Below are 18,542 nucleotides of genomic sequence, written 5' to 3' on the forward strand. Positions count from 1 at the left end.
AGGTTAACAGAATTGAATCAAATCACAATGAATATGATGTTCATTCAATTGCAACTATAGATCATAATTTGAGCATTTTTATAGGATGTTTTAAAAACTGATTATCATCAGATTAATGCAAAATAATGGAGCAAGTTATCAGTTTGAATTTCAAAAGAGCCTGAGGTATCTCTTTGGGGAGAGTAAAAGTTTGGGCTTCCTCATCTGCTGTTTTGAGCTCATAATAGCTCAAAATCTGCTCCCATACATCGCCTGAAAGGAGCAGAATGACACTTAGCCCTTTATGAGTAATGCTAATTCTACTCATCCAGAACCCACTTCTGCAGAAGTTTTGTCAAAGCTATTTTGAAGTGGTGTGGCAAGGGTATACGGACCCAGAAGAGAATAAAGGAAGGGGGTCACTGAAAGTCCGAGTGCCCTGTGTGTGTTTTGGTGAACCAAATTTGATACATAGTCTGGAACTGAATACCATTCAGAATGGTATCTGAAGAGATCAAAACAGTAGATCACAGGATGTATGGAAGGCAGGCACTCTAAACCCATGTCTGTGTCTTCACCTCCTCTCACAGCATGAAAGGGCACTGTCCTTACTTTTACAGTGGAAACTGAATGACGGGCAAGAAGGAAGAGTAACCATTTCAGCATTGTATATGGTTTCATTTTTCTTGGTTATCTGGCTACTGAATAGCTGGCTTTTTAGTTCTGTCAGAAACTAAAATACTGAAAATCAAAATGAAACATGGATTGAATTCTGATCAAAATTTAGTAGCATTTTGAAGTACCTGGGGTGGGGATTATGGCTGAAATGCTGTCCAATTTTTATAGTAAGGTATTTTACCTGTTTGTTATTAACCAGATATTTTTTGAACTATTTCTTCCATAATATTCATTAAGTATTAGGTTGATATTTATCACATAAAAAGGCCATTGTTAGCTAACTGTCACAGAGAAGGTGAATTTGTTTTCTGTTGTTAGTTAATTTAACATTCTTGAATTCATGTGCGAGAGCCAGTTCCATCTGTTTGTAAATTCTTACTTTCCATTCCATATCATATTCTGTTCACTATAACTTCTTCATTGTTTTTCTTTTCTTTTAAAAATAATAAACTGATCTGTGATAACGTTATGAATGTCTGTTTTGTATGAATAAGTCTGTAATGTTTGTCTTAAATTTACACATGGAAGAAAACCCTACTTTTAGGGAACTCTCTGCTATCATAGTTTTCTGAGGTTGCAAGTTATTGGCAAGGAGTTTTCTTTATTGGTTTTGTTTGATCTGGGACAGTGTTTACAAGGGAAGGTAAATTGGTCAAACTTTAAACAGTTTAGCATTTACCTTGCCTGCCTAGTCTGTGGGAATGTGATTTTTCAACCCTTGATTTAAAAGAAGAACCTTCATCAAACTATATTGGCATATATGTAAAATGACAGGCAATGTAGAATAAATGTGATAAAAAATAAATGCTTGGAAAAATTTCTGGTATTCCTTAGCTCATTAGAGTATATGTCCCTAATATTTTTTAATGATTTGAGGTCATCGCACCTCCCTTAGAAAAGGGCATTGATCATTAGTATGAATGGCACATGATGCTATTGGTCACGGTGGCATTAAAGGTTGCAGATATGCTTTTTCTGGAAACAACTAGAAGTCTGAAAGAGTAGAATAACCCTCCTGTGAGAGAAGTAAACCAACACCTGTCCTATAGGCTAAACATATTTCAGGGACTGTGAATTGAGCTGTCATATTTAAATTCATGCTAACATAAACAATGTTTTAGCAGGATTTTAATGAAGAGGATCTAAAATAAGAAGAAGCATTGTCAATACATTAATGAAGAAAAATAGCTATTTATAAAATGGGTAATACAAAATATACAAAATAATGTTGATATGATGTAAATTTCTATTAAAATACATATATGAGGAAAAAGCCTCAAAATCCACAATGCTTAAATAGTATGATGGGTGAGACATTTTAATCTATGGATATTGTAAATGTCAAGTTCCAAAGGTTATATTATTATGGATGAAATATTAATGATCACATCATTTTGTATATTTTAAAATTAAATAAGAAAAGTATGTGGTCAACTTTGGACTGTTCTTTGGAAAAGGACAAGTAGAACAGTATATATTTTTTGAAAATTTTTTAACTATATTAAAACATTTGCTAAATAATCACCTGAAATTTGTCTGCAATTTTGGTTCATAAAAATATATCTGGTATTTAAAGATTAAAATTATTTTCTTTTAATTTAAACCTTTGAAATATATAAAGCATTCCAAAATGAATACTCGTTTATCACATTTAGAACCTTACATAATTATGTAAAGAAAATATTACCCATTAATGTTTAATTCAAAGATTCTGGAAAACAGAGGTATATAAAATTTGACTTCTTGCTTTAACATTTGCTTGGGATTTAAAAGAAAGCAATCACTAATCACTGAAACAGATTTTTTAAATGATAAATATTCAAGTAAATGCATTTTATTAAGCCATAATCATTATTTTTAAATACCTTACACTTAAAATACCAAATAATACTGCCATAACTTTAAATGTGTAATTCCATACTCTGTGTGGCAAAAGACTTTTAAAAACAAAGATTTAAATAAAACTATTATTTATAAATGTGGATTTGTGAGACTATTCATATTTTAAACATTCAGTTTTGCTGAAGTAATCACTAGAGTGGATTTGTCTGAGAGATATTTTCAAAATAGCTGTTTTAGTCTGTAAACTCAGATCACTTGTGGTTTTATGATTGATAAAAATGGAACACAGTAATTTTTGAGTTTAGTTAGTATATGAGAAAGGTGTTAAATTAATCCTAGTTATATTACAATTAATGTGTAGTTTTGGGGGTTTTCTATTAACAATTAGAGCAGAACTATAATTAGAAAAAGGTATTCATTTACTTATGAATATAAACATTTATTTAGTTTGAGCTTTTGTGAACTGGGACAGTATTTTGCTTTTGTTTGTTTTTTTTTTAAGGGAAGAACTTGCTGGAATGGTTAAATAATACACTGGCAACAATAGAGAGAGTCAAAAGGAAATACAGCAGGAGGTGCAGTCCTCACCCTCTTGCACTCCTATATAGATAATGCTTTCACCTGAGTCCTTGGTAGGTAGGTGGACTTGGTTTCCACCTATACGGCTTGACTTTGAGCTGGGAAAACTTAAAAGAGTTTTAGAATTCTTGAAGTTTGAGAAGTAAATATGAGTTCAAAATTTGCCTTTCTCGAAGTAATTTTTATGACTAGCCTGATGGTTTGATGCGATGGAGAAACCACAAATTTTTCATCCTTGAATAAGATGGCCAGTCTCGTTTCTCCTAGCCCCCAATAGGTGAGAATCCAACAGGCGGGCAACCTACTGCTATAAACAGGAGCGAAGAGGGTAATGAGGACAATACTGAGCAAAGGCAGGGAGACTGACTTTCTAAAAGTTTTGCTTTCAACCTATCTTAAAGTATGACCAGTAAGAATGTGTAGGAAACAAGTTAAAATATGTAGAACAAAGAGACAATTAGGGAGAATGGAAAGAGCGCTGGACTGGGGGTCAGAGGACCTATGTTCCAGGCACAGATCTGGCATTTTCTGTTTTAGGTAAGTCCCTTAAAACTTTTGTGAGCCTTGTTTTCCTCACTGCAAGGGTCAAATGATTTCTTATATGTTAAAATTACTGAATAATCAAAGAATATGTAACTATAATATACTTAGCATCTCAGTCCTATCACAGGATTCACTTAATTCCCACCCCAACAGCAACTTTCATTGCCTTCGAAAATCTAACATTCTTTGGGTTAACTTTTATTATTTTTCAATCTCATTAGTTCTGCACCTGCATTCATAACTCTCTCTTCACTTCACTATAAACAGCATACTAATTTATGTTTCTGTACCGTTTATGTTATTTTGCCCCTTTGTAGTTTATCCACATCTTATCCATCCTTCAAGGTCTAAGTAAAATCCATTCTCTCCTAAAAGCCAAACACTAAGAACTTTCAGAATTGAATAAATTATCTACAAACTTGCTACTCAATGTGAGGTCCAAGGACCATCATCATCATCATCCTCTGGGAGCTTGTTATTAATGCCCCAGTCCTGACTCACTGAATCAGAACTTGCCCTTTATTTAACAAGATCTCAAAATAACTTTTATGCACATTAAAGTTTGGAGAAGCACTGATCTACCGCTCACGCTGGAAAGCAGTCACCTTATAGAATCACCTGTTTCATTTGTGTAGCTATGTTTCCTTAAGAAAATTAAAAATTCTAAAGTTTCAGGAGAAGTGTTTTTAAATAATGCCCCAACACAGTTTCCCAGAAAATACTTTTATTCACTCTAATTAGAAAAGGATATACTCTTATAAACTGCATTTTCTGACTGAGACAAAATAGGTGTATTTTGATTCCTGAGTACTATACAAGATTAGAAATTGTACGCGTGGATATTTTATCCCCTTATTTGTGATCACAGGATTCTATTCTACTCTTTCATTCAATACAAAGGAGCAAACAACAATGATCAATGTTGTATCGTTTTCTGTGAACATATCAAACCTTGCATTCTTTTTAAAATGGGAACTAAGTTTGTACCCCCATTCAGATGGAAAGCTGAAACGTGATACGACATAACCTATGTGGGATTGACCTTGGCCAACCAGAGCACCTTTATCGGTATGCTCTTGGATCCCTGTCATTTATATTTCAGGAGCTTACTGACTGTTGTCTGGGGGATCTCAGTATCAAATGAGAGGAAGCTGAATTGGTCCCTTGTCTTAGTTCATAGATCAACCTGCACGAAAAGAAGCAGATGGATCAGGCCAAATGGTTTCATGTTTTAGGGATTTAGTTATTAACGGCCTATTAGGTTATAAAAATCAAAGTTCAAAAGTGACGATTCTAATAATATATCCCGAACTTCTACAAATACTCATTAGGCTAGATCCCGGTGGATAAAACTAAACACTGATATCTTTTCCCACTTCAGCTAATGTTAGACAATCAGTAATCACAAGATACAAATGATGTGTTTGGGGAAGTTTGCCGGATCTGTAGGAAAGCCAAGCAATGATTTATTCCACAGGATGCCTGCCGTGCTACAAATCAACCTGTCCATTTGAGAAGCCTTATTTTCAGCTAGTTGATGTGATTCAGAGTTTTCAGTGTGGTATAAGAGGCCAGCCAGAAGAGAACTATTAATTAACTTCACAGAGTCATCAGCAATATCCAGCATAATTAGATCAACTTACACATTTTAAAACCAGTGAGTACAAGAAGTTCAATAGCAGGTCATGTTCTATCCTAAGCTAGATAAGTATGCAAATCTGCTCAGTTATTCGATGTGGATACTCACTGATAGAAAGGAACCGTGATTTCGTCCTGTAAAATATTCACATTCTCAGATCTGTCTGGTCCTGATCTTGGCATTAACTGTAGAAGTATGATGTGTACTCATTTTAAATTATGTATTTTCTGTGTATGTGTTGCAGGGTAAGTTGAGAGAAGAGCACTATCGTGTTGACAGTATAGATATTGAGACCCCTGGCATTTTAGAACAACAAAGGGAAAATCCCCAAGAATTTTCAGTTTCTAGGTACCTTTTGGACAGTTATGAAAAAATTAGAAAGGCAGCATCTTGGCCCTATGGTAAATCTGTATGACACTAACTACAAAAATCCCATTTAAACTGTATGAAAAGTTCAGTAGGGAGTATTTTATACCACTATGAATGGATATTAAGCCCTAATTTAAAGTTAAAAGGGTCTATAAGTTTTTCTAAAAATCTCCTTGCTAAATAGGTGATTTACTGTTCTTTAAACGGAACAGTGGTGTTCTTGATTTTGCTGTCAGAAGCAATTAACATGCCATGCTTTAATTTTATTAGTTGAATGCATGACCTGCAATGGGGAAAGTTATCGAGGTCCCATGGATCATACAGAATCAGGCAAGATTTGTCAGCGCTGGGATCATCAGACGCCACATCGGCATAAATTCTTGCCAGAAAGGTAAAATACCACCAAATCCTGCGTCCAGTGATTCTATTTACAAACTGTTATTTGCCCCATGGCAAGTTACCATGGAGATTCTCTTGATATAATGTTTTCCTGATAGTCTTGGGGCACAGGGATTTATGATGAGGTATGTGAGAGTGCTGGCTTCACCTCCAACTGGGCTTGGCTGACTAGGTTAAGACTCCCTGAAATCAGGATGGTCCTGAACCCAGAAGCATCAGTGGCTGGAGAAGGAAACCAGTAATAGAAGCTTCCTCTTTCCCTTCCACAGCAGCAAAAAGAGAAAAGCTCATTCAATAATAAGCACTTTGACAGGCCCAAGCTGGGGAGGGCGGCATTACTGTTAAATAAAAGTGAATGTGAATCTCCTTCTAATGCCACACCTTCCGTGACTTAGGTAAAGTGCGGTCAATGTGTGACACCGTGATGCAGGTCATGCCCATAGAGAGGGAATGAAAGGTGGAGCAAACAATTCTTTGGCTGCTTTCTTGTGGTGGATTTTGAAGTTGCCCATCTGGAAAAGTCAGGCAACCAAGTCTACTTTTCTCCTCAGGAGTAGGTTTTGAGTTTAAATGGTTTAAAAATTATGTGTATTTTGGCCCATTCATTTCACAGGAAACATTTTAGTTGAAAAAAATTTTTCCTTCTTTTTATTATAAAGAATAAAAATACAAATAACTACAGAAGAAGGTCTATCCCCACCTTTCTTCTGAAATTGCTGAAAGGTGTTTTTCTTCTTTCTCTTTTTGTCTTGCTCTTCTAGATGAAATTAAAACTGCTTTGTTTTTTAGTGCATGTCTTTTAAGTGAGAGCAGAAGGAATATGGTAGCAATTAAAAACAACTCACCAATTCAGGACCCTGTTAATTTAAAGGGAGGTGGGTATAGAGAAAGTGGTGTGATGGAGTGTGTCTCTAGCTCTGCTGGAGGTGAGGGCATGACCTAGGAAGACTCTAGCTCTAAAATTGAGCTATCATTAGTAACATAGCTATTGAAACCTAACTTTCAGTTTGAACTTTAAGTCTGCCCTAGAAGAGGACCTGTTTTCTTAATGAGCATTCTACACGAGGCCATGTTTATGTAATCTGTCCTTAATTGGGCTTTGTAAGAAGGGGATTCAGTTTGGGACCTCAACCAGTGGACCGGTACCAAGTGGACCTAACTTATTAGCAAAGGGGATGGTACTCTAGCCTTAGTAGAATATGCACAGTAATAGATTCAGCAGTTAATGATTAGCAGTCCTCATAAGGCAAAACATAGAAAATCTCTTCTTTCCTCAGCTAACAGTATCCGAGCTAAGTCAAAAGTTATTTTGTGAGCTGAGAGCTGGGTGGTGTTCCAGGCAGATTTACATGACACTTTTCTTGGTGTGGTTTGCAGATATCCCGACAAGGGCTTTGATGATAATTATTGCCGCAATCCTGATGGCAAGCCGAGGCCATGGTGCTATACTCTTGACCTTGACACCCCCTGGGAGTACTGTGCAATTAAAATGTGCGGTAAGTTAGGGTCAAATTTATTGCTTCCTTTTCCTCTCACAGACTGGATCTAAGCAGGCGATTATTAGTGAGACAGGTTAACAACTATTTTACTTGATACTTTAACGTGTATAGGTTTTAACATTTTTAGAATGTGTTACATAATCCTACCCAATCTTTTGCATTTTCAGAGAGCCATTATTTTGAAAGAGATACACACACAAGTGCACACGTACACACAAAACATTTATACTTATGGTAAAGACAAACATTCTCATGTTACCAAGAAAAAGGGAAAAAAAATCTACAGAGGGAAGAAAATGATCAGGGATTATGTGCAGTATCATAATGTCATTAGGGCCATAAGAGCTAGGACCTCGGATTCTTACCTTCCAATCCTGTATCCTTTCCCTACCTATCCTCCCAGACATAACATGAGCTGTCAACTGACTATGCACATCTTCTGGTGAATGACAGAGGCTGCAATGTAGAAAACTAAGTCTAACAGAAGCTTCTCACAGACATCTTTAATCTCTAGTAGCTGATCCTCACCTCTCTGGCTGTCCTTATACACAGCCTGCATTCTCTTTCAACCTGTTTTTTTTTTTTTGAGGTACACGGGCCTCTCACTGCTGTGGCCTCTCCCATTGCGGAGCACAGGCTCCGGACGCGCAGGCTCAGCGGCCATGGCTCACGGGCCCAGCCGCTCCGCAGCATGTGGGATCTCCCCGGACCGGGGCACGAACCTGTGTCCCCTGCATCGGCAGGTGGACTCTCAACCACTGCGCCACCAGGGAAGCCCTCAACCTGTTTTTTAGCAGTCCTACTATCCTTCTACATACTGGCCTTTACCCAACTTTCCTGAGTTTATGATAAAAGCTTCTTTTCTTACTTGCTTTGTGATATCCCTTTAAATCTTGGTCCTCTCCTCCACAGTTAACTCACACACTTTTATTCTTCTCTGAAATAATCCTGGATAATAATTAGACATAAACATGCTTTTATTTCTATGTGTACAGTCTTATGTTTTCAACTGGATCCTAAAATGCTTTCAAATCAGAATTGCATAAATTTAGTAAGGTGGAATCATGTTATAAATTGGCTGGCTAATATAAAGATATGTATATCTAGAGAGAAAAATGTAAAGACATACAATCAGGTACCAGCACCCAGAATGATAAATGTACAATTATGAGGCTATGGATAGGGATTTGCATATTTCCCTAGATTGGCATGATGAGGCTCTTTCTTTGAACAGACTTATTCAGTATTATCTACACTATGATACTGCCAAGGTAAATATCTCTCCACTTAGACCTGCTAATAAAAGGAAATGTTTTGGACGACTCAAATAAAGCCCACAGAAAGGAGATGTGTCTGGCATATGTGAAATAACTGCAGAATCTGGAAGGCTCTCAATGTGAACACAGTGTTCCAAGGAAATTGAACCATCTGTTTGGTTCTTTAAAATAAGGGATGACTCTTGTGACAGTGTTTCTCTGTATAGATTGGTTAGTTCAACTCAATGAGTTTTTAAATCTTGTTAATCTGTCCATAATTCTAGACCAGCTAGGTACAATAAACCAATAGTTTCCCCTCCATTTTTCTTTTTGTGTGTGTTTTAGGCACTCAAAAATCGTCTCTGGAATAAGACCAGTATAAACAGACACACACACACGCACACACACACACACTCACATGCATATTCACTGGCATGTTCACCTTTCAACTGGCATGCATAAGACTGGCTATTTTTAAAAGACATTGGGAGAGGAAAAAAATAGAATGAATATGACACTTCTAACTATTAGATAAATTTCTTTTTCTTTTCTGTCCACATTTAGCTATTTATACAACTAACGTGCAACAATTCTGATGGCTTTTTTAAACAGAAGGAGATGTTTATAGGATGCTAATTCTGAGAAAATGGTGGCAGAATTTGTGACCCAAACCTATATACAGTATATAGTATATACAACCTATATAGTACATACAACCTACATAGTATTAATATATACAACCTATATACAGTATATAGTATCTACAACATGATGATTAGGGGGTGCTGAACCTCCTGGGTTCCTCTGTATCCGTGAGTTCATCCAACCTTGGGATCATGTAGTACTATAGCATTTACTATAGAAAAAAAACAGCGTATAAGTGGACCCATGCAGTTCAAACCCATGCTGTTAAAGGGTCAATTGTAGTTAAGATAAAAATATTTTGGAATATTTTTGGAATATTTTAAAAATGTTTTAAAATATTTTTGGAATATTTTAAAAATGTTTTATTACAGGACAGATTTTAGTTTCTAATTTATATAGAGAGACTATATTTTTATTAAAATTAATGAAATAAAGTGACATTCAGGAATTTTGGAAAGCATAAGAGAGAATGTCTTCCAGATATTTTGGCTTATACATATAGTAAAGGCTACAATGCAAAACTAAGGAATTTGGTGATGGTTTCAATTGTGTATTAATTTTCGATTGCTGCATAACAAATTATCAAAAACTTGGTAGCTTAAAATAACACATATTTCTTATCTCATGGTTTCTGTGGGTCAGGAGTCAAGGCATGAGTCAGGTGTGTCCTCTGCTTAGGATCTTACAAGGCCACAGTCCTGGTGCCCACCAGACCTATTGTCTCATCTAAGACTTGGTATCCCATTCCAATATTCTAATTCAGTTTCTTGTGGTTGTAGTGCTGAGATCCTCAACTCCTGGATACTGCCTGATGTTTCCTACCACATGACCCTCTCCACAATATGGCAGTTTAATTCTTCAAGGCCAACAGGATAGCTTTCTGTTACTTTCAACCTCTGACCTCTGCACCCTCTTCCATTTATTTATTAAGAATATTTTTCAAAGGTACTAAAATTTTATAAGCCAACTTTACCCAACATTCTGCACTGGGGATGAATGTCAAAAGGACTTGTTCAGAAATCATATCCTTTAGAACTTCCATATAATTTCTTTCCCCTTAACACAGAGTTGTGAAAGGTAAAAATAACAGTGTTTTGTTTTCCTGGGAAAATAGTATATCTTTATTTGGGAAAATGATTGAAAAATAACTGGTCAGTTTTTGCCTCCACACTGTGATTCAATGCAGAAGGCTCTGTACCTGCTTTTAAAGAGCTCACCTGATTAGGTCAGGCCCACCCAAGGAAGTCTTCCTTTAATTAATTTCAGGTCAACTGACTGGGAACTTTAACTACATCTACAAAGTCTCTTCACTTTTGTGGTACAACATAAGCTAATTACAGGAGTGGCTCTCCCATTATATTCACAAGTTCTACCCGCACTCAAGGGGAGGGGATTACAGAGTGTACATCAGTGGATAGGAATCTTAGGGGTGTATTAGAATTCTGTATACCACACACATATTTACATGCACTAGTTGTAAGAGAATATTGATTGTCACTTTTTATTTGTATCATTTGATTCTTCGGTGAGCTTTCTGGTTTTCTCTCAGTCCCAATTGCTTGAATTCATTCTGAGTTTTCAATATGTTTGAAGAAAAGAATAGAGTTTATGATTGTGTCACTTGTCTCCTCTAAAGCTGAAGGGGAATTTTAAAACTCTTTTTAAAAATTATATAATAACTGTATAAGAAGGTTATAATTGCTACCATTTATTTAACATCTACAGAAAGGTGCTTTCCATCTACTGTCAATAATCCTTATTTCAATTGTACAAAATGTGATTAGGTAGGCCAGTGAGAAAGGTGTGCAAAGACATGATGGGTGAAGCAGAACAGCAATATTCAAGACATGGTAATTAGGTTGATATGGGTAGGGATGGGGTAAAGACAGAGAAATGGAAGAAGATAAGAAAAATAAGATTGATGTGAGGCAGATGAAGTAGGATCCAAGAGTAGCCCATCCAGTTGCCATGAGAAACACTGAAAAATTAAGCAGGGAGAGTGGTCTTATCTGATTTGTCATCTAGAACAGTAGCTTCCAAATCGGTATCTATGAAACCCTGGGGAACACAAAGACTGTCCTAGGGGTTTATGGGCATGGATAGGTTAAAGGGCTGAAATTCCAGCTCCTAGTTTTCTATATGAATTCTTTTCCAAAGTCTTCTGCTTGAGATGCATGTGTTCCCAAGGAGTCAGTCAAGTTCAACTTCCTCCCTGCCCATTGACAACTGCCCTTTGCTACTTTATTGAAAAAAGCCAAACTGCTAATCCTTCCTGAATATTAATGTGGTGCACTGTCCTGGGGACACTAAACAAAGAGACCTTTGAAAATACTATATATTAATGCTGTTTATCATTTACGTTCTGCTAATAATTGTATAACTCTATCCATAACATGTATACATATATATTTGTGTGTTTGTGGCTGTATGTGTGTTTAGTATAGTGTGCATTTATCTCTTAGAATTTTGTGGTCACAAGAAATTTTTTAAAAATTTAAGTATATAAAAATCTTTCAGGAAAATATGATAGGTGAGGAATAAAAAATTCTCCAACATAAAATAAAATACATTACACTAAAATAACATTCTGTGGGTAAAGTGGAATGGAAAAATGATTCCAGGAGAAAAAGAACTTGATAATGTACATTTTATCCAGAAAAAGGTATAGGTATCAAATCACTGTGGTATTTAGAGTCCATTAAATCCATTTAGAAGAGTGATATAAAAATTTTCAATTTAAAACTATCGATAGTTAAAACATGCTAGAAACCACATCTTTTGCAGCTATTTAAACTTAGCACAAAAAAATGCAGATGTCAACTTTAAAAACAAGAGAGGGAATATAAATATTTTTTCAAAATTATTTTAGTAACAGGAGCAAAAACAAAAACAAATTAAAGAAACCAACAACATTTGAAGACTACTGGTCCAGAAGAATTACTATGTATTCTGGGTAATTAGCATGGAGGCTGGTGCATCTGATAAGAGTTGATTTTAACAGGCAAGTAAGAAAGAGAATGTGAACTAAGGCAGTAAGCAGTGACAAAACAATGTGGAGGAGGATGTGAGCAATATTAAAGAGTTAGAATGTCCCATATATAATGATGAATTGGATAATGTAGGAAATGAGAGGGAAAAGGTAAAGTCTAATATTCTTCCTAAGTTATTGGGTAGATGATACATATTTAAGAGAGGTATAAATTTGAGGAGAAAGATAAGTTTGGTTCTGCTTATATTGAGATGCAGGTGCTTCATGTCTGTGCTCAAAGTACATCTAAGTTCAGTCTTCCCTGAAGGTCATGCAGAGTCATAAGTGAATGTGATAGCAGAAGCCTTGGACATAGTAGCAACCCCAGGAAGCATAGAGAGAGCATAATGAGTTTTTGCCCCTTTTCTATAGAATTCATTAAATAAATATTTGTTGAATAGCTCTTATACGTCACATGCTTTCCTAGTTGCTGGGAACTTTCCTAGAAGTGAACAAAACAGACCAAGATCTATGATAAAATTAAAATTTCAGAATTTTAGCATGAACTAGTAAAGTAAAAGCTGACACTGCCTTGACACTGGGCTGTTTACACCAGATCCAAGGTTTTGAATACTGCTCTCAATTCCTTTTATTTGTTAAAAAGCTGAATGAACTACAAATTTATTCTTGTCACTTTGCTTCCAACTTTCAATCTTACAATTAGTATAACACTGAAAGCGAAGGATGAACATTGCTCATCTCCTGACAAGTGTGTAGCAGGGTATTCTGGGACAGGCCTTCTCAGTCCTCCTTCACACCATGTTCTTCAGAAGGTGATGTCTACCTAAATGGCAGCAGCCCACACATATTCTGGCTGTGTAACTTTTAACAGACTTCCAAGAATATGAAATTTTAAGACACTGCAAACATATAGCAAGATTGGAAGTCCCATGCAGTGCTTAAATGAAGTACTGATATTTTTATGGTTTTCCCCTATAATAATAACTTAATATTCTGAATAAGAGTTTGTTCTATTAGTTCACTGCTTTTCAGAGAGAAATAATATTTGTTGGGACTAATCGTGCTTTTCTGAAGTGAACTTTAGTAGCTCTTTGGCAACTGAAAAGCTAACTTGAGGTTAGTGTCCCTTATCTTGTGGTTGATGTCCCTTAGATATCCCATTGAGTATTTAAATCAGTCGGACTGAAGATATCTTTACACATTATTGAGAACCCCAAATTGTCTGCATGGGTTACATGAATCAATATCTACTGTATTGGAAATTAAAACATAAATTAAAAAACATTTAATTCATTAAAAATAATAAGCTCATTGGATATTAATAAATATAACATTTTAAAAGAAAAATAACTATTTTTTTCAGAAAAATAGGGAGGACAATGACGTTGCTTTAGATTTTTTGTAAATTTCTTTAATGTTACCTTAATTAGAAGTCGATAGCTGAGTGTCTCATATTTGCTTCTGCATTCAGTCTTTTGGGATATCATACATCAAGTGCAACTGGAAATTCCACTGTAAAAAGGACAAGTGACATCTTAGCATTGTTATGAAAACAGTTTTGACCTCCTAGATCCCTAAAAAGATCTCTGGAACCCCAGGTATCCCTCTGAGAACAACTTTCTTGCTACATGTCATACGTGTAAGGCTGATGTCCCATTAAAGTACACCTGCTAGGATATACCTGTTGGCTGTTCCAATTGTTCCCCACCTTTTACCACCAGCAACTTGCCTGGTTGGAGACTTTTATCATTTATTACCTTTTTCTCTGATTTTCTTCATTTATCCTATAGGATGGTCTAATCTGCTTTTTTTAAGCTCTCTTTTGCATGATTGGTACCACCATTTACACAGTTTAAAACCCAAAAGCCTAGAACAATCCTAAACATGCTCTTTCCTTCACTCCTCACATTTGATCCATCATTAAGTCCTGTCAGTTTTATTTTCTATGTATCTATCAAATCTCCATTTCACTTCATCACTGTCTCCTTTACCCAAGACAGCATTATTTTCATCTTGAATATTTGGGTGGCCTTCTGAGTGGAGCTATATCCACGTTCACCAGCTTTTCCCTCCAATCCCTTCTCCACACTGCAAACAGGATGACATTTAAAAAAAAAAAATCTGAATATATCATTCCCTATGCCTAGCATACCACACACATACACAACAGTTTAAAACTCTTTAATCATTTTCTTTGATCTTAGGACACAGACAAAACAAAACCATCCTTTACTCCTCCACCCCTATCTTTAGCCTCATATACATTTCTCTCCATGCTCTCTGTTCCAGCCAGAATAGTTTTCTCCCTATACCTCATATTTTCCATATTCTCATTATAGTTCCTTCACCCCTGCCATCTCCTCTCCCCTGAAAAATTTTCTCTTCCTTCCTCACCTAGTTGACAGCTACCCATTGTTCAAATTTCAAGTCAGTTATCATTTCTTCATTTGACTTCCCCTGACTCGGTCAAATTCCTTATTGTATATTTATAGCAACATAAACCTCTCCTTCCATGTACTCAGAATTTGGTTTTTACATTTATTTCTGAAGTTATTTGGTTAATAGCTGTCTCTATCAAAATTTGTAAGCTCCAAAAGAGTAAGGACCAGGTCGTTTTTGTATTCCACAGAGTTACCACATTGCCTTGCACGTGACAGGAGTTCAATAAGTCTTTGTTGAATGAACCACGGTTACCTTCCTGCTCAGTGGTAGTTTTCATTTTCTTTTAGTGTCTCCTGGAATTTCTTCTATGCTTCTTGATTTTCATATGAAAACTTGGCTTTTCCCAAACATTGCCAACCAGGAAGATTTGCTTCATACCTTCTTCCCATCACCTCAACTCATTGTCAGTTTTCATGCTTCCATGAGCTAGTCTTGTTCCTTCATTGCTTGATGTCTTGATGTCTTTTCATTCAACAAAATAAACAAATCTTGTCATATTTTACCTTATTTTTCACTTCCTCTTTCTTTTCCTTCTTATTTTTTAAACTTCTAGATATGTAAGTGTCCACAGCCATTTTATATTTTTAAGAGCTTTACTGAGGTATAATTGATATGTCAAAACATCACATATTTAATGTACACAGTTTGATAGGTTTGAACATATGCATACACCCATGAATCCATCTCCACAATCAAAGATTATAACCATATTCATCACCTGCAAACATTTCCTCCTGCCCCCTCTTGCCTTTGTGTGTGTGTGTGGTAAGAATACAACTCTCTTAACAACTGTTTAGTATACAACACAGTATTGCTAACTATAGGTACTATGTACAACATAGTATAGTAGATCTACTATACATAGTAGATCTCTACAACTTATTCATCTTGCATAACTGAAACTTTATTACCTGTTGAACAACTCTCCCCTGCAGAAGTGTGGCCGAGGCAGATCTTTGATAGTTAAGATTTCTATCAAAATTATCATTGAGGACTGAATTGTGCTCCCCAGCACCCACAATTCATATATTGAATTCTAAGCCCTGAATGCATTTGGAGCTAGGGCTTTTAGTAGATAATAAAGGATAATGAAGTATAATGGCGGGATCCTAATCCAATGGGATTTGTGGTCTTATAAGTAGAGGATGAGAGTGATCTCTCTCTCCATACCATATGAGGACATAGCAAAAAGGTATGTCTATACCTACATCTACAAGCCAGGAAGAGAACTCTCACCAGAAACCATTGGCTGCCACCTTAATCTTGGACTTTACAGCTCCCAGAATTATGAGAAAATATATTACTGTTGTTTAAGTCACCCAGTCTTATTTTGTTACAGTAGCTTAAGAAGATATGTTGCCATTGGTACTACATAAAAATAATCCTTCCTCCTAGTAACTAGTGTACGCTGGCATCATTTTAAAGGAATATGTAACGTTTTAAACCTCAGTGTCTTTGTGTGTTGGGAAAATAATTTTAGCAAATTATTTTCTTTCTTAAAGAAAGCTGATTATTTCTCTAAATTTTATTAATTCATCCAAGGCCAGAACAGAGATTCATAGAAATATAATCCTCTTATTGTATTCTGTGTCAGGAAAAAACAATGCTATCAATATCCTTTCTCAAGGGAAAGATCTTGTATTGGAGGTCTTTTCCAAGTCATCTTCTAAGGAGTAAGAGTATAGGATTGAAGACCTTTCATGAAAGTCTTGTCTTTTGAGTATTTTATACCAGAAACGTCTTGGATAAAGTCCAGAGAAAAGTTTCAGACAGGAATCCCAGGTCCACATGGAAAGAAAACGTGCAAGCAATTTGAGGTTTGTGCTTTGGAGGTCTTTATACTATTTTCCCATGTCAATTTTAAAACAAGAAGCTCTTTAAATTTACATTGAGCCTGATCCTGCCCTCTGTGGCCCAAAGAGCACAAGTCTGTTGATGGGAGAGTAGCTTTACACACTGTTCTAAATATCCAGGGACCATCATAAAGTAAATCCTATATTTCAGTTGCTCTTCAGTAGCTGGGAATAAGAAGTGGGTTGGGTTGAATTATTCCAAGAATAATCAGGTATTTGTCCAATGGCCTAAGAAGCAACTTGTTCTTAACTACAGGCAAAAGAATAGCAATAGCTTGTCACCACTAAGAAATCCAGGTTTTTTGGAGGGTTAAGGGGACAGTAAACATAAGGATTTACTTATTGTCCATGTAAAGCTTATGGATCCCTAGGTGTGGTTTTCTGTAATATACATTTGCACTCACATTCTCCAGTTGCCATTCATGGACCTCTGTCAGGGCCTTGTGGCCTCTCCACAAGGATTTGGCTAGTCTTTCATAGAGAAAAAGGTTCGATTTATTCTATGTTGTCTTGTTGTGTTGATCTCTTTCTGTTGGGGGGCAAGAGGGTCTTCCCAACAATTACATAACAGTTAATGTTCATTCTCTCAACAAATGTATTCAAACCTTAAAGTTCTCTACCAAATAGTAGAGCAATCAGATCATAGCAGGTCCACACCAGCAAAGTGAAATTAGTGTTCCAAGAGGTAACCATTATATTTGATCATGTTCTAACAGGACAGTGAAAAATTTCAAGAGCAAATGTTGTTTTCTTTAAAGCATTTCCAAATAGAAAACTTCATGTCAGTCATGAAAGAAAAACATTCCTTCACTCACAGGCCACTGAGGATCATATAAATATCTTTGCATCTGCTTCCAAAGGGTGACCACCACTGACACCCCTGGCAAAATGTTTTGTGAGGAACTCTCAGAAGAGTTCCTGGTATTTTCAGTGTGAGCTTGGTAGACATACTTGCAAAAACATTTGTGGATGCGGGGATGCAGTATTTTAAAAACATGTTGCTTTGGCTAAACTTGATAATCTTCAGCTGATATTGGGGATGTTTCTGTGTTTCTTTAACTCTTCACTAGGCCACTGGAGACTCTTCAGAGCCTTCCCTTTTTCAGGTCTCATGTTTAAGTATTAAGTCCAAAGGAATAGCTTTCCCAACATTTAATAGCCCTTTCCCAATCAATTGGCATGAAACATTTGTTTTGTTTTGGCACCAAATTTTGATGTTTATATAGTGGGACAGCTGAAGGAGTCTGTTTTATTGCGGTTCAGGAATAATTCCTTTTGTTCGAATCATAAGTATTCAAGCAGGCAACAAAGATCAGACATTTATATCAAAGTTAAATGGTCTATGGACAAATCATTCATCATGGTCCCCATCAGATAATATTTATTAAACAGCTGCATGAAGTCGCAAAATAACTCTTACTAATTGATGAAAACTGTAGTTACCTTGTTGTACTAATATATCTTTTTTTGCCTATATTATTTATTCTATACATTACCACCAGAATTATGTAGCTTTTGTTTATGGGGTTACTTTTAGCAGCTGAATGTGAAATGGGATAAATACAGATGCACTAACTTCAGAGGGTACTTTTTAAATAAAGAAAAATACTATGTGAATATTGCTAGTTTGTAGTTAAAATCAAAATAAATATTTCCACTGAATTAAAACACAACAATAAGTAACACTGTCAAGTTGTTTTAGTTATATATTTCAAAGTTACAGATGCTTATTAAAATGAGACAAAAAAATAATATTATTTAGATTCTTTACATCTTGATAGGGCCTGACTTAGTCAGCTCAGGCTACTATAACAGGATACCAAAGACAGG

At 35.9% G+C, this 18,542-nt stretch overlaps 1 protein-coding gene across 1 annotated transcript in view; it reads left to right on the forward strand.

Moving 5' to 3' along the window:
- The window catches only part of HGF (hepatocyte growth factor), an 81,958-nt gene that overhangs the window by 27,712 nt on the left and 35,704 nt on the right, over positions 1-18,542 (forward strand). The window contains exons 7-8 of the mRNA XM_027123785.1: positions 5,900-6,020; positions 7,406-7,524. Coding sequence (XP_026979586.1) covers positions 5,900-6,020; positions 7,406-7,524 — 240 coding nt within the window. The remainder of the gene's footprint in view (positions 1-5,899; positions 6,021-7,405; positions 7,525-18,542) is intronic.

This window comes from Aethalodelphis obliquidens, unplaced genomic scaffold (assembly GCF_003676395.1).
Source record: "Aethalodelphis obliquidens isolate GAN/ISIS:26980383/991018 unplaced genomic scaffold, ASM367639v1 scaffold27, whole genome shotgun sequence".
NCBI classification, from domain to species: domain Eukaryota; kingdom Metazoa; phylum Chordata; class Mammalia; order Artiodactyla; family Delphinidae; genus Aethalodelphis; species Aethalodelphis obliquidens.